The sequence below is a fragment of the Etheostoma spectabile genome, chromosome 23 (assembly GCF_008692095.1).
Source record: "Etheostoma spectabile isolate EspeVRDwgs_2016 chromosome 23, UIUC_Espe_1.0, whole genome shotgun sequence".
In the NCBI taxonomy this organism is placed as follows: domain Eukaryota; kingdom Metazoa; phylum Chordata; class Actinopteri; order Perciformes; family Percidae; genus Etheostoma; species Etheostoma spectabile.
Window position 1 is genome coordinate 1,291,622 of NC_045755.1, and position 12,740 is coordinate 1,304,361.

General features: G+C 40.0%; 1 protein-coding gene across 4 annotated transcripts in view; it reads right to left on the minus strand.

The window, feature by feature from the left end:
- Nucleotides 1-12,740, minus strand: part of scube1 (signal peptide, CUB domain, EGF-like 1) — a 121,920-nt gene that overhangs the window by 105,550 nt on the left and 3,630 nt on the right. For all 4 annotated transcript variants that reach the window (XM_032505297.1, XM_032505296.1, XM_032505295.1 and 1 more), the window contains exon 2: nt 12,277-12,399. In XM_032505297.1, the coding sequence (XP_032361188.1) occupies nt 12,277-12,399 (123 nt within the window). The remainder of the gene's footprint in view (nt 1-12,276; nt 12,400-12,740) is intronic.

The window sequence follows — 12,740 nt, forward strand, 5'->3', positions numbered from 1 at the left end:
AATACTTATTTTCCTCACTGTATATAAAAAATGCTGGCATGAGGTCACTGTATCTATACATAAAGCCTGAGCTTCAATAAATCTGACCTGCTCCACTGAGTCTGAGCATGGAAGAAGCAGACAGAGACAGGAGAGGGAGGGAGGTGCGCGGACGGAATCTGTGTTGGGCGAGTTGCATTTGTGTGATTGTGAGTGTGACTGTGAGTGTGTGTGTTTGAAATGAGGTATGTGTGTGTGTCTGCAACTAGCCAGTGAGGAGAGCGGCTGACTGATGACGGAGGTGCAGACGCCAGGCAGACAATGGCCTAGTAATTGTCTGCCACTATTCCCTCTCGCCCTCCCACCTGCGCCATCTCCCGCGCCAGCCATGAGATGCCCGCTCTCCCTCTGTCTCTGTCTCTGTAAAGCAGGTCAGGTCTTTGTTTCTATAGATGCAAGTACAATCCAGTCTCAAGCTGGCAGGGTATCTTTTATAATATGTTCAGAATTCTTATAAACAAAAATGCATGGAAGGTATGGTGCGGCCCAAAACTCAAACCCAGATAAAGGATGCGAAGTCTCCATTCAGATGTCGATAAAGAATTAACATTGATCACAAATTCTTCGGTCTGAACCCTCACTAAGGATCGCTTGTGGTGCATATGTTGCATGGATCCCAACTTGCCTGATCAATGACCAAGGACAAAGTAATTTTTATAGAATGATGCTCCGGGTGCACTGAATACTACCTAATGACGCCTAAATAGTACTCGTCATTGTTGTTCATATTGTTTTCTCTAAGGCCACGGTCAGACTGAGACCACTGCATTAGCACAACGCTCATCACAATGTGTTTGTAACATCATCTGAGCTCTGAATCAAGCACACATTCCACGGCAGAATCCTGGCATCCGACAAGCCTTCAAAGTCTTGAATGTATGACTTAAAGTGCACTTTCATGCTGTTGTATGTGTTTGTACGCCCCAATTTTTTTAAACACGAGTGAACCCGTTAAAAATAGACTCCTGTCCCATTGCCAGTAGACGAGTATGCCTTTCAGTTTTTTTCCTGGTGTGTCACGTTCAATGCCACAAACGCGGTGGAAAACCGGGTTAGTAAACAGTAGAGAGCTAAGACCTAACTATTAATTGATGCACTCCTAAATCAATCCAGCTGTTATCCTAATAAAAGTTTATTTTATTATGCTGTGTTTAACTGTTGCATATCATCGGTGTCTAGATTCCATCGGGGGGTCTGATGGTTCTTTACGCCTACATAGAAATATTAGTTTAGCGATGGAGTCTAATCACCAAGGACTTTTTATTTGAGCTGTACAATAAATCTTAATTGCATATCTGCAAACATGTCTCTCCTGATTGAAACGTTATGCTGTTACATATTCAGTCTCCCTTTCAAATGCACTGCTGACTAATTTAGGACGATCACCAAGCACTGCAAGGTTACAGACGAAGGCGTCCACCCGGCTGTCATGTTTCTGTCACCGCCAATTAGAGTTGGAGCCAATAAACACCTGTAACTAATGCAGAATCATTTGTCATGGGAATGAATGCCGATTTCAACCATTCCCACTGAAGACAAACCCAGATGTTTGTGGGTGTTAATGGGTTTTTTGACCAGTGGGAAAGGGGAGCCATCAACAGCCACACTGACCATGTGTGTGGGACTGTGCCTTTCTGTGTGTTCCTGACCAGCTCAACCTCAGGCTGAATTCAGAACTCACCGGAAACTCACACCAGTTTTGCTTTGGTCTATTTGTAGTCATTTTGTGTCTCATGGTATTTGGTTTATGTCACTTTGTCACCATTTTGTGTCTCCTTGCTTCTATTAAGCATTTATTTGTAGTAGTTCTATGTTTCTCTGTGGTCATTTTGCACCCCTTTGTGGTCAGCATGTGTCTATTTGAGTGACATTTTGCAGTAAAGAACACGGGGGCCCCTGATGCTTTTGGCCCTTGGGCTTGTGCCCGGTAGCCCTTTTAGGTCATCCATCCATGGTCGGACCACATAGATACAAACACAATGTCTAGCTAGTTTTCCATAGAAATATGAAAAATACAACAAATAAACCAATTCTTCTTATTGTGTTTTTTTAGGTAGACAATTTTGACATCTGTCCAGGAACAACGGATGAAAAATATCCTTTGGCTTATTCTGGTGCATTTAGAGCAATGTGAATTATCCCTCTGGAAATGAGAGGGTTGTGCACGACCTTAAACAGCACCATAAAAGACAGAAACTTACCAATTGTTGCAGCTAACAGCTAACAAGCTAGCTGTTACGGAGATGTCTTTTTGTTCTTTCTAGCCTCTACAGGTGATTTTCTATCTAGCCTGGAACTTGTGCAGGCTGTTACGTCTGTTACAAACTTTTATGTCCAAGATTTATCCACTTGACGTCCATAATTCATCACGTTTTTGCTCAAATCTGCTGCTAGCTCCGTGCTCCGTGTGTCCTCTCTGTCTGTGTGCCGTGACTTTTGTTTGTTTAGGGAAGTGAAGGCAACATTATGCCAATATACAACAACAACAACTGTTGGGTCCTTGTAAATTCTGGAGTGTGGTCTAGACCTACTCTACCTGTAAAGTGTCCTGAGATAACTCTTGTTATGAATTGATACTATAAATAAAATTGAATTGAATTGAATTGAATATATGGGCGACAGCGAGAGTATACTGTTTTGAGATTTGGCATATATTTATATTATATAATTGGGTCTTTTTTGAAGAAATGTAAATAGTATGTGCTTTATATGAGTTATAATGTTTATTATGTTTATTTTAGACATACAAATGCTTGTGTAGCATTGCTGTGGGGGTAATATCGATAAATATGGCATTATTATGTTGATTATTGGCATAAGTAAATGTCATGAGGGCAATGCACTTTCTTTGAAAAAATGTATGTATTTTGTCAACTGTATAAGTTATATTGATTATTTCTTCACAGTCTGACTCCCAGGTCATATGAGAAGTGTTTTAGAGATGAGATTGGCTTAGCTTGAACTGCTCTGTGTGTGATAACAATACATATCTGGAAGATTCATGTTCTGTTTCATTTATTTTTTTGTCTTTAAGGTCCTACAACCACTTTTAACATTCAAGTGATCTAACTGCAACACGAATATTCTAATAGCCCAGTTTATCCTGAAAAAAATGATGTTCATATCTTGACTGTAGACAACAGGGATGAAGCTTTTTTAGAAAATAAAACCAGACAGACAATGAGCTGTAAAAAGGACCTTAGGTCTCAGAGGGTAATGTACACTGTCCCTGTCGAATAAATTAATACATTAAATCAAATTGTCCTAGAGTGGCAAACTACACAGTCAAAACCTGCATTTTCTTCTACCTGCTACACTTACTAAGTTGCTCTGGTACATAGAAAAAGAGAATGGACATGCCAAAAAAAGACATAATGAGAGGGGTTTCTATTCAGTGCAGTTGGCAGTTGATGAAAACCAATCAATTAATCTGTAAATGATACATCTTAAGTAAAGCCAGGGTTGTTTTTGCAGTCCTCTGACAGCTCTGTGGCAACCAGCCAGATCACTCATCCCTCTGGACCATCATACACTGTATAAAATGTACACTTTAACAAGCCACTGAACCTGTAACTATGAATCAAAATCACACTTTTCCCCAACAATTAATCCTCAAATGTTATTTAGTTTGTTGTTATAACAGTTATGTAAAAGAATATCCTTGCATGAAGATACCTTCAGTACCACCAAAATTAATCCCAGCACACAAGCCATGCAAAATAAAGAAAATGAGTGAAGTTTGGTTAGACTTTAGAAGATTCAAAGACATTTCAAATTGTTGTTACGATGGATTTTTGCAGCAGGAATGCCATCACTTATCTCCCAAAGCTCATAGAGTTCTCATCTGCTCTGAACTTTGAAAACACAGCAAAGTCTCTTTGATTCAGTTATTCATTTTATCATAATCCTCACTCTCACAACACTCTATCAACAGACGGTTACTCTTTCGCTAGATCCCTCTATAAACAGAGAGACAACTCTGGCACTGTTTTTCACAAACACACACACACACACACATGCAGTACAGCAGGCTTGACTGATACACAGCTGCTCCCACATACTCTCCATTTGACAGCACAGGGATAAAAGTTCACATTTTTCCATAACGAGCCGGCAGTATCAGCTTGTGAACAAGTCTACATAAAGGGCAGCGTTCATAAACGGCAGATCCAATTTCAGGGGCGAGCAGCTTTGAAAGAAACATTAATTTGACAAAATGACTCTTCTAAGCACACAGTCCGGATGCGACCCACGGTCAGCGGCGGAACACCCATAGTCAACGGTCTGGGCATAACTCGCTGTGGCTGGGCGGTGAACCCGCCGAGTCCTGCTGAACTGTCGGGCAGCCGGCTCCTGGCAGAACAATTCGGCTTGCGAGTTGCTAATTTGTAGTGCCGAAGTGTAGCAGATGCTAAGAGCACAGGTCGTCTCCCTTGGTCACCGGGGCACGCAACCCAGTCATTACAAAAGCACAAGAGCAAGCAAGAGTTTTCTCAATGTGGTGCCACACAGGCTGTCATCATCAATACGATCCATGTTTTTGTGGCTTTCTTCACAAACTGATTTCAAATTGACCATTTCACAAGTTGCTGTTGCTATTTTGACCACATAGAGCTTTTCAATCTTGACAAAGGTACGTTGGCCTGACCCAGCACATTTAGCTTTTCTTTCATATGTGAAAGTCGAACCACTTCACATAGTTGATTTCTTTGGCAGCTTCTTCAGTGCTCGGCTCTCATTGCTCGGGTGTTTCTGAACTGTACTTCCCAGAGACGAAACAAACTGCAAACAAATCTGCCTGCGAATCACTTACTCAAAGCCAAAAGATTTTCCTGGGAAAATGGCAAAAACACTGATCGTTTTAATTAGGAAATATTAAAGTAAGAACTTGGACATAAGGTCAAGGCTCAATCAAGTGTTTCATCCCCTGTCCTGGTTCTTAAATATTGACTTGCCAATGTAGTGGATACAGTTGCACAGTTAGACTAAAGGTCTAGGTAGGTAGGTTTGGATTAAGGCCTTGTTCCGACAGACATTAGATTTAAAACAATTTTTTTTTATCGTAACCAACATAGCCCCCTGCAGTTAAAAAAAAACAACTAACAAAGATATTCAGACATGTTGCTGCGTAACATACACATTGAAGTTACAGGTTGCATCACATACTTATCTCAATAGTTCACACAGAGTTTTTGAAAAAGAGCAGCACTTCAAAATAAATCAGCATTTCAAGGCAGGGTCCACTTTGGTTACCTCCCAATTGCCTCTCTGCTCTTTGCAGATGATGTGGTTCTGTTGGCTTTATCAGACTGTGTCCTCCAGAATGTACTGGGGTGGTTTGCAGTCAGTCGTGAAGAGGTCGGGATGAGAGTCAGCACCTTCCAAGTCGGAGGTCATGGTTCTCTGCTGGTAAACAGAGGATTGTTCTCTCCAGGCTGGGAGGGAGTTGCTCCCTCCAAGTACAGAAGTTCAAGTATCTCAGGGTCTAATAAGTGAAGGTAAATTGGAACCGGGAGACGGACAGATGGATTGGCGCAGCGGCAGCAGCAATGTGGGCGTCGTACCGGACTGTTTTGACGTAGAAGGAGCAGCTGGGACTGAGTGCCATGCTTTCAATTTACCAGTCAATCTACATTGCAACCCTCACCTATGGCCATGAGCGTTGGGTACTGAAAGAATGAGATCACAGATACAAAAGGGCCGAATGAGTTTCCTATTTAGGGTGGCTGGGCTCACCGTTAAAGGCAGGGTAAGGAGCCCAGACACCTGGAGAGCTCTACTGTGACCCAGCCCCGGCAGAAAATGGTGGATGGATGTTAATATATTGCCTTCGCCATTATCTAAATAGCTTCTACATAGACATAAAGACTGGATGGATGGATGGATGGATGTTAATATTCTGCCTTCGCCATTATTTTAATAGCTTCTAAATAGACATAAACCCTGGATGGATGGATGGATGGATGGATAGATGGATGGATGTTAATAGTCTGCCTTCGCCATTATTCAAATAGCTTCTACATAGACATAAAGACTGGATGGATGGATGGATTTTAATATTCTGCCTTCACAATTATTTAAATAGCTTCTAAATAGACATAAATACTGGATGGATAAATGGATGGATGGATTCATGGATGGATGGAGGGATGGATGAATGGATGGATGGATGTTAATATTCTGCCTTCGCTATTAATTAAATAGCTTCTAAATAGACATATAGACTGGATGGATGGATGATTTTTAATATTCTGCCTTCGCCATTATTTAAATAGCTTCTTTATAGACATAAATACTGTATGGATGGATGGATGGATGAATGGATGGATGATGGATGGATAGATGGATGGGTGGGTGTGTGGATGGATGGGTAGATGGATGGATGGACGGGCGGGCGAGCAGGCAGGCGGGTGGTCAGACGGACGGATGGATATTAATATTCTACCCTTCTCCATTATCTAAATAGCTTCTAAATATACATACAGACAGTCCAAATGATATTATACTGGTATAACTCAAGGTTCAATAGGGAGGGAGAATAATTCCCTTATTGTTAGGGCTGTTCTTCTCAGAATTCTGTCAAGAATGATTAGTTTTTCTGGAGGCTGATGGATCTCAGTGGTGAAGTGCCAATTTCAACTATAATAAAGTTTATGTTATCAGGCTGGTAGAGGGACAACACACCCTGCTCATTATTTTCAATAAACTGCATCTTTTCATTTTTGTTACAATTTACCTTGCATGCATTGCTGCGGGTCTTTCCGCCAGCCGCTAGTGCCAAACCACACAGAGGCCGAGGTGTTGTAACATTCTACCCTGACAATAAAAATAAAACATTGCATCCAAGGATATGGAGTATGAAGGGTGCATCTGGAGGTCTCTGAATAAATACAGGTGATCTGGACAGAAAGGTCTGATAAGATGACAGATGAGGAATAACTATGTGGACAGATCTTACATTTCTGAGCTAATGTACTCTTAAAAAAAAGTCTATGCAGATCGTCAGTTGTATCTAATTTCCCCCGCTGTCTGTTTTACTAGACTGTTGAGTGACTCTTTGCTCATATGGAATGACGCTGATAATAAAGAAGCAGAGAAGACCTGAGGGAGAGAGGGCGAGCACAGGCGCTCTGCTGCTTCCAGGTGCTTCCAGGAATAGCAGAGCTGCTAATGGCGCTGGCCTGCAAAGTGGCCCGTAATGCCTGTTGATGGAAAACACAGCCGGCCAATTACAGCGGCCATATCTAATCAACGGGGTCAGTGGTCAACTCCCTCCGACCGTCTGTCTTCATTTGACGTCCCTGTCATGAGCTCTTGCCTCATCGCTGGGAGATCAATGGATCTCTGCGCACGGTCAGGAGGAAAAATGTGTTGTTGTGAAGCATGTTTCACACACACCCAAATGGACATACATACTGTATGGAATGCCATTTAATTCAATATTAAATACATACTGTATATTTTTAAACATACACAACATAAATATGCCAAGGAATAAAAAAATTAAATACATATATAAATGAGTCAACAAAGTTCAATTAATGAATAAATTGTTTTTTATTTAATAAATAACATGTTTTAAAGAACTACTTTTTACTTTAGGGGATTTCCTAAGGCCACATTTATTTTAATTTTTTTATTTTCATTTACCGTATACAAATGAAGGGTGTGGTTATCTCATAGATTTTTTTGAAGTTTTCAACATTACGTAACACTAACTTATTAACTTCAGTTTTACAGTTAATTTAGGGTCAATAAATCTCAGTTATAGGAAATTATACCTAATGTTTGAGTTAGTAAAGCAGAAATAAGGAATTATTTAGACTAAAATTTAAGGAAAGTATGTTGATGCATAATTACAGACTGGAATTTGTCAACTTTTATTCAACACTATTTCAAAACCACTTGAATTTCTTTTTCAAACGCTACAAAATTGAACAAGACACCCCAAAATTAATGAAAGTAGAGATTTGTACTTGCCAAAGAGTGTTGTGTGGAATCAATCATGTTATTTTGGGTAATTAAAAAGAAAATATATAAGAAAACAGGTCTATTTGACCCGAGTACAACATGAGGGTTAAATAAATGTGGAATTATAAAAATAAATAGATTAAATGTTGAATTTGGAAATAAAAGTCCAATGAAATAAGACAAATATAATCCTTTGAAATATGTTGCCTTTAAAATGTATGTATTGAACTATGATGCCTGGTTTATGTATTTATAATTAAATGTATTTACTGTATATATTTTTTTGCATTATTTATTTATTTCAGGATTTATTTCCCAGCCATATTTATTTCCTAGCCAATAAGATTTATTGTATGTATGTGTGCATGTATTAGTATGGACTTAGATGGTGTTCTATACCTGCAATGCTGTATGTAGAATGGGGAAGTAATCAAACGTAGTTGACATTCAAGCTCCATCGAAGCAAAAACACACACACACACACACACACACACACACACACACACACACACACACACACACACACACACACACACACACACACACACACACACACACACACACACACTCACTCACTCACTCACTCACTCACTCACACACACATTGAGTCAAATGCTAGCATGGGTGAAGTGACGTAATAAAAAGTGGCTGGCATGATGAGTTTGCTCAGACAGCAGCTTTATGGGAGGAAGATCATATACTTAAAAAGCCTTTCAGAGGACAGAGGAGCTGTTGTTATTCAGGATGCCTCCAAATGTGTGTGTGTGTGTGTGTGTGTGTGTGTGTGTGTGTGTGTGTGTGTGTGTGTGTGTGTGTGTGTGTGTGTGTGTGTGTGCGTGTGTGTGTGTGTGTGCGTGTGTCTTGTGTTAAAAAATCACATACTATATGACAAACAGAAAAAAACAACAGAGCTGCATAACTACACACTCAAAAATCATTCACATATTAAGGGTCAGTTCAACACATATGTCGTCATTATGAGATACCAGCGCATATAGAAGAAACAAATAATACAGCAATCATATGGGGAGATCAACAAAGTTGTTTTAGTGCTATAGACCCCCTGTAATGGCTGGAAAACGCCCTATAGAAAGAGAAGTCATGACATCTGGGCTAGCCTAGGTTCAACTGGCTTCTGTAACTCAATACAATCTCTCAAATTTTCCATTCCATATTTCAAGGCGAAATTAGCCTCCACTACTATATCACTTGCTTTTTGTTACAAGTAACAACCTAAGAGAGTTAAAGAAATTCAAACAATGTGTTAGCATACAGCTCCCATGATAATACCACTATGGACTCTTGCATCCTTTTATATTTCTCACGTTAAACAGCTATTTTGTATATATTTGTTATGAATATCTATACATGAGAAAACACATGAACCAATTACCACAAGCACATGACAATAAGTCATGCTGTTGAGTAGGGTTATTTTCCCAGGCTGGGATTTTAAGTTATTGGCTTTACTACACATGCCAACAGAGTTTTGAATGAGGTTGTCTTTCTGGAGCATAACCTAGAGGTTTGGTTTTATATAGATGAAATACCTTAAAAACCCTAAAAGGTCTTGGATTTCAATAACGTGGTGGATCATTTGCATGGAAACCAATGAGAAAGAAACACGTGTATAAGGTAGGACATCATCACTACGTGTTAATGGCTGCTTAATGAATAGTACAGAAGTCGGTCAGGATCTGTGATCCATTCTTTGGGGATTAGTTTGACATACATTTACTGATTCAGTGTGCAACTTGGTGTTAGCTGATAGCAGGGCTGTAGTCAAGACCCCCTTTGTCGAGTCCAAGACTAGGACTATAAGAGACAGAGTAAAGGTTTGAGTCCAAGTCAAGACCGAGTCCAAACAAGAGACAGCCAAGACGGAGGAAGCAAGGATCAATGTAGGGTAGTGCAACTTCGCATTTTCTGCTGTGTGTTTTTATTTTAGTTAGTCCAAGAAAGGGGTGTGCAAAAAAATCTATTCACAGTTGTATTGCAATTTACGCTCCACAGATTCAAAATTGATTCATAGAAATTTAAAAATCTTTTTTTTTTAATTTATTTATGGATTTTTTGTTGTTGTTATGGAGTGTATACTATCACATGGGGAAAGTAACTACATTTACATACTGTGAATCGTTTTTAATTGAAAATCGATTTTGAAAAAATTACACTAAAAATCAAATCGAATCGTGACATTTTCTGAATTGTGCACCCCGAGTCCGAGACAAGTCCGAGTCCAAATACCAATGAGTCCAAGACTAATCAAGACAATAGAAAATGTCTGGAGTCTTGGACAACCGCCCTGGCTGATAGAGCAGAATGAAGCCTTTAAATGGAAAGCCCCTTGCTTTCTGTGACTTCAACGGACTTTGTGTTGTTACTGCTTGCTGCCATCTCTCAGAAATTAATTTGATGAGTACAACGGTATCATGACGGATAGGAATGAACTACAAAAATGAGACCCAAGTTGCAATAAATTTTACTTCATTGAGATATCAAAAATTCAAAAGGACTGTAGCGTCATTTATATGAAGGCAATCTGTTTTGTTACGAGCAGTGGAGTGCACGGGACGTGGGAAAAGATTAGAGGATTGCACTCTAAGTGTGTGTGTGTGTGTGTGTGTGTGTGTGTGTGTGTGTGTGTGTGAGTGGGCTTAGATTCGGCATATCTGTGCATTCCCCGGCGCTCCAGCTGTGGTGTGCTTTGAGGCAGAAGTGAGCGGAGGTGTGAACGCGCAGCCAGGTGCTGCCCTCCGTCTCACCCTAATACCCTCGCCCAGTCCACTTCCTCCCCAATAATTGGGAGAACCTGGGAAAGGGGGTATGGGGGGGTTGTATGTTGGGGTGTGAAACAGCTGTCTGACTGGCCGTTTCATCAGAGGCCCAGTTCTTGTACCCAAACCAGGTCTAGGACTGAAGATACTATTAATGGAATAATGTATACTCTATTAATCCTGCAAGGGGAAATTACAATTGACACTCTGTTGTTATTACACACATTACACACAGGCCGGAACTACACACACAGGCTCAGGTCCTATAAATGCACTACCAGAGAGATGTCAGAGTGAGGGTGGGGCTGCCCATGGGTTCGGTGCCTTGCTCAAGAGCACCTTGGGAGTGCCCTACTGACTTTAAGGTACTTGTACTTTACGTACTCTCTTCCTTTCATGCTACTTTCTACTTTTACTCCGCTACATTTCAGAGAGAAATATTGTATTTTTTGCTCCACTACATTCATCTGACGGCTTTACTTACTAGTTACTTTACACTTTAAGATTTTGAACACAAAACACATAACTAAAATACAATGTTTTAATTTAAATGAAACTACCCAACAATGTAACGGCTTTATGTAGCATTTTCAATGCAGGACTTTTACTTGGAACAGAGTATTTTTACAGTGTGGTACTAGTATTTTTAGTTAAGTGAAGATCTGAATACTTCTTCGACCACTGCATATTGGATGTCTGCCAATACAGAGTGGGATCCGATACTTACAGTATATTAACCCACATGTTGATTAAAGAGTATCTGACACATTGACATGGCAGCGGTAGTCCACTACATTTTTAATATTGACCATTAGGACATCTTTGCTACATGAAGAAATGAAATTGTCTTCCTGTACCTGACTGCACCTCCCTATTCTGAGGTTATGTTTGGGATCAAGGTATGATTAGGGTTGGGAAAAATGAAAATACTCGGTGAAGATGAAGTAAACCATGGATACAGTTTACAGCAACTACAGTAGTGTGTAAACTTTTTATATTATTGCCAAGTGAGTTGCTACAAAGCTAGAAACTATGTATACTATATGTTTTATTTACTTTAAACATTATATATGTATGTATATATATATATATATATATCACTCTACATGCTCTGTACACCCATATAAGCATTTAAGCATTATTTATTTTCATTCATATAACTAATATCTCGACTTTTCCACGGTGTTTTTAATTGCTTCTGTGCTGTATTCTTTTAAGCTGTGAACTTTGCACGGAATCTCGTACTACAGTGTACTGTGGTATGACAATAAAGAAATCTTGAATCTTGGATCTTGGTTAAGCTATAGCTTTAACCGTCCACTAGACTTACATTTTTGCCTCGCTAAAAAATTGATTAAATCCCAGCCAGTCCTGAATGTGCTTTCACCCGTACTTGTCTACCAAGGTACATTTGAAGTACAAAGACTCCATGAGGCCAGAAAGTAGAGTAGGAGTACAGGAAGTATAATAAAGTGGAAAGGCCACTCACCTTCGCATTGCTTGCCATCTCCCTTGTAGCCTGGTTTGCAGATGCAGTTGTAGGACTTGGGCGTGTTCTGGCAGAGGGCGTCGATGTGGCAGTCGTCCGAAGCTTCGGCACACTCATCTGCATCTGCACAAACATGAAAAATGAATACTCAATAGATCGGAGTCCCAGTGGAATCAGCGAGCCCTGATGCTGGGTATGAATCTGATATCTGGGTTTTTTTCTGGGCTCAGAATGAGCATGAGTAAGAGGTGGGGGTGGGGAGGGGGAGGGGGGATTTAAATAAATCAATGGGAGTCTGGTACAGACTAGAGGGATGCAACAGAGATTAGCTCTCACACGTTTTTGTTTGGTAAATTGATCTTAACCACATTCAGAGAGGATTTATATTGACATTTCTAGTCTTAATCCTTTTTTTGGTGCTGGTGTTTTTGTCTTTGGGGCTTGACAAAACCTTTTTTTTTTGG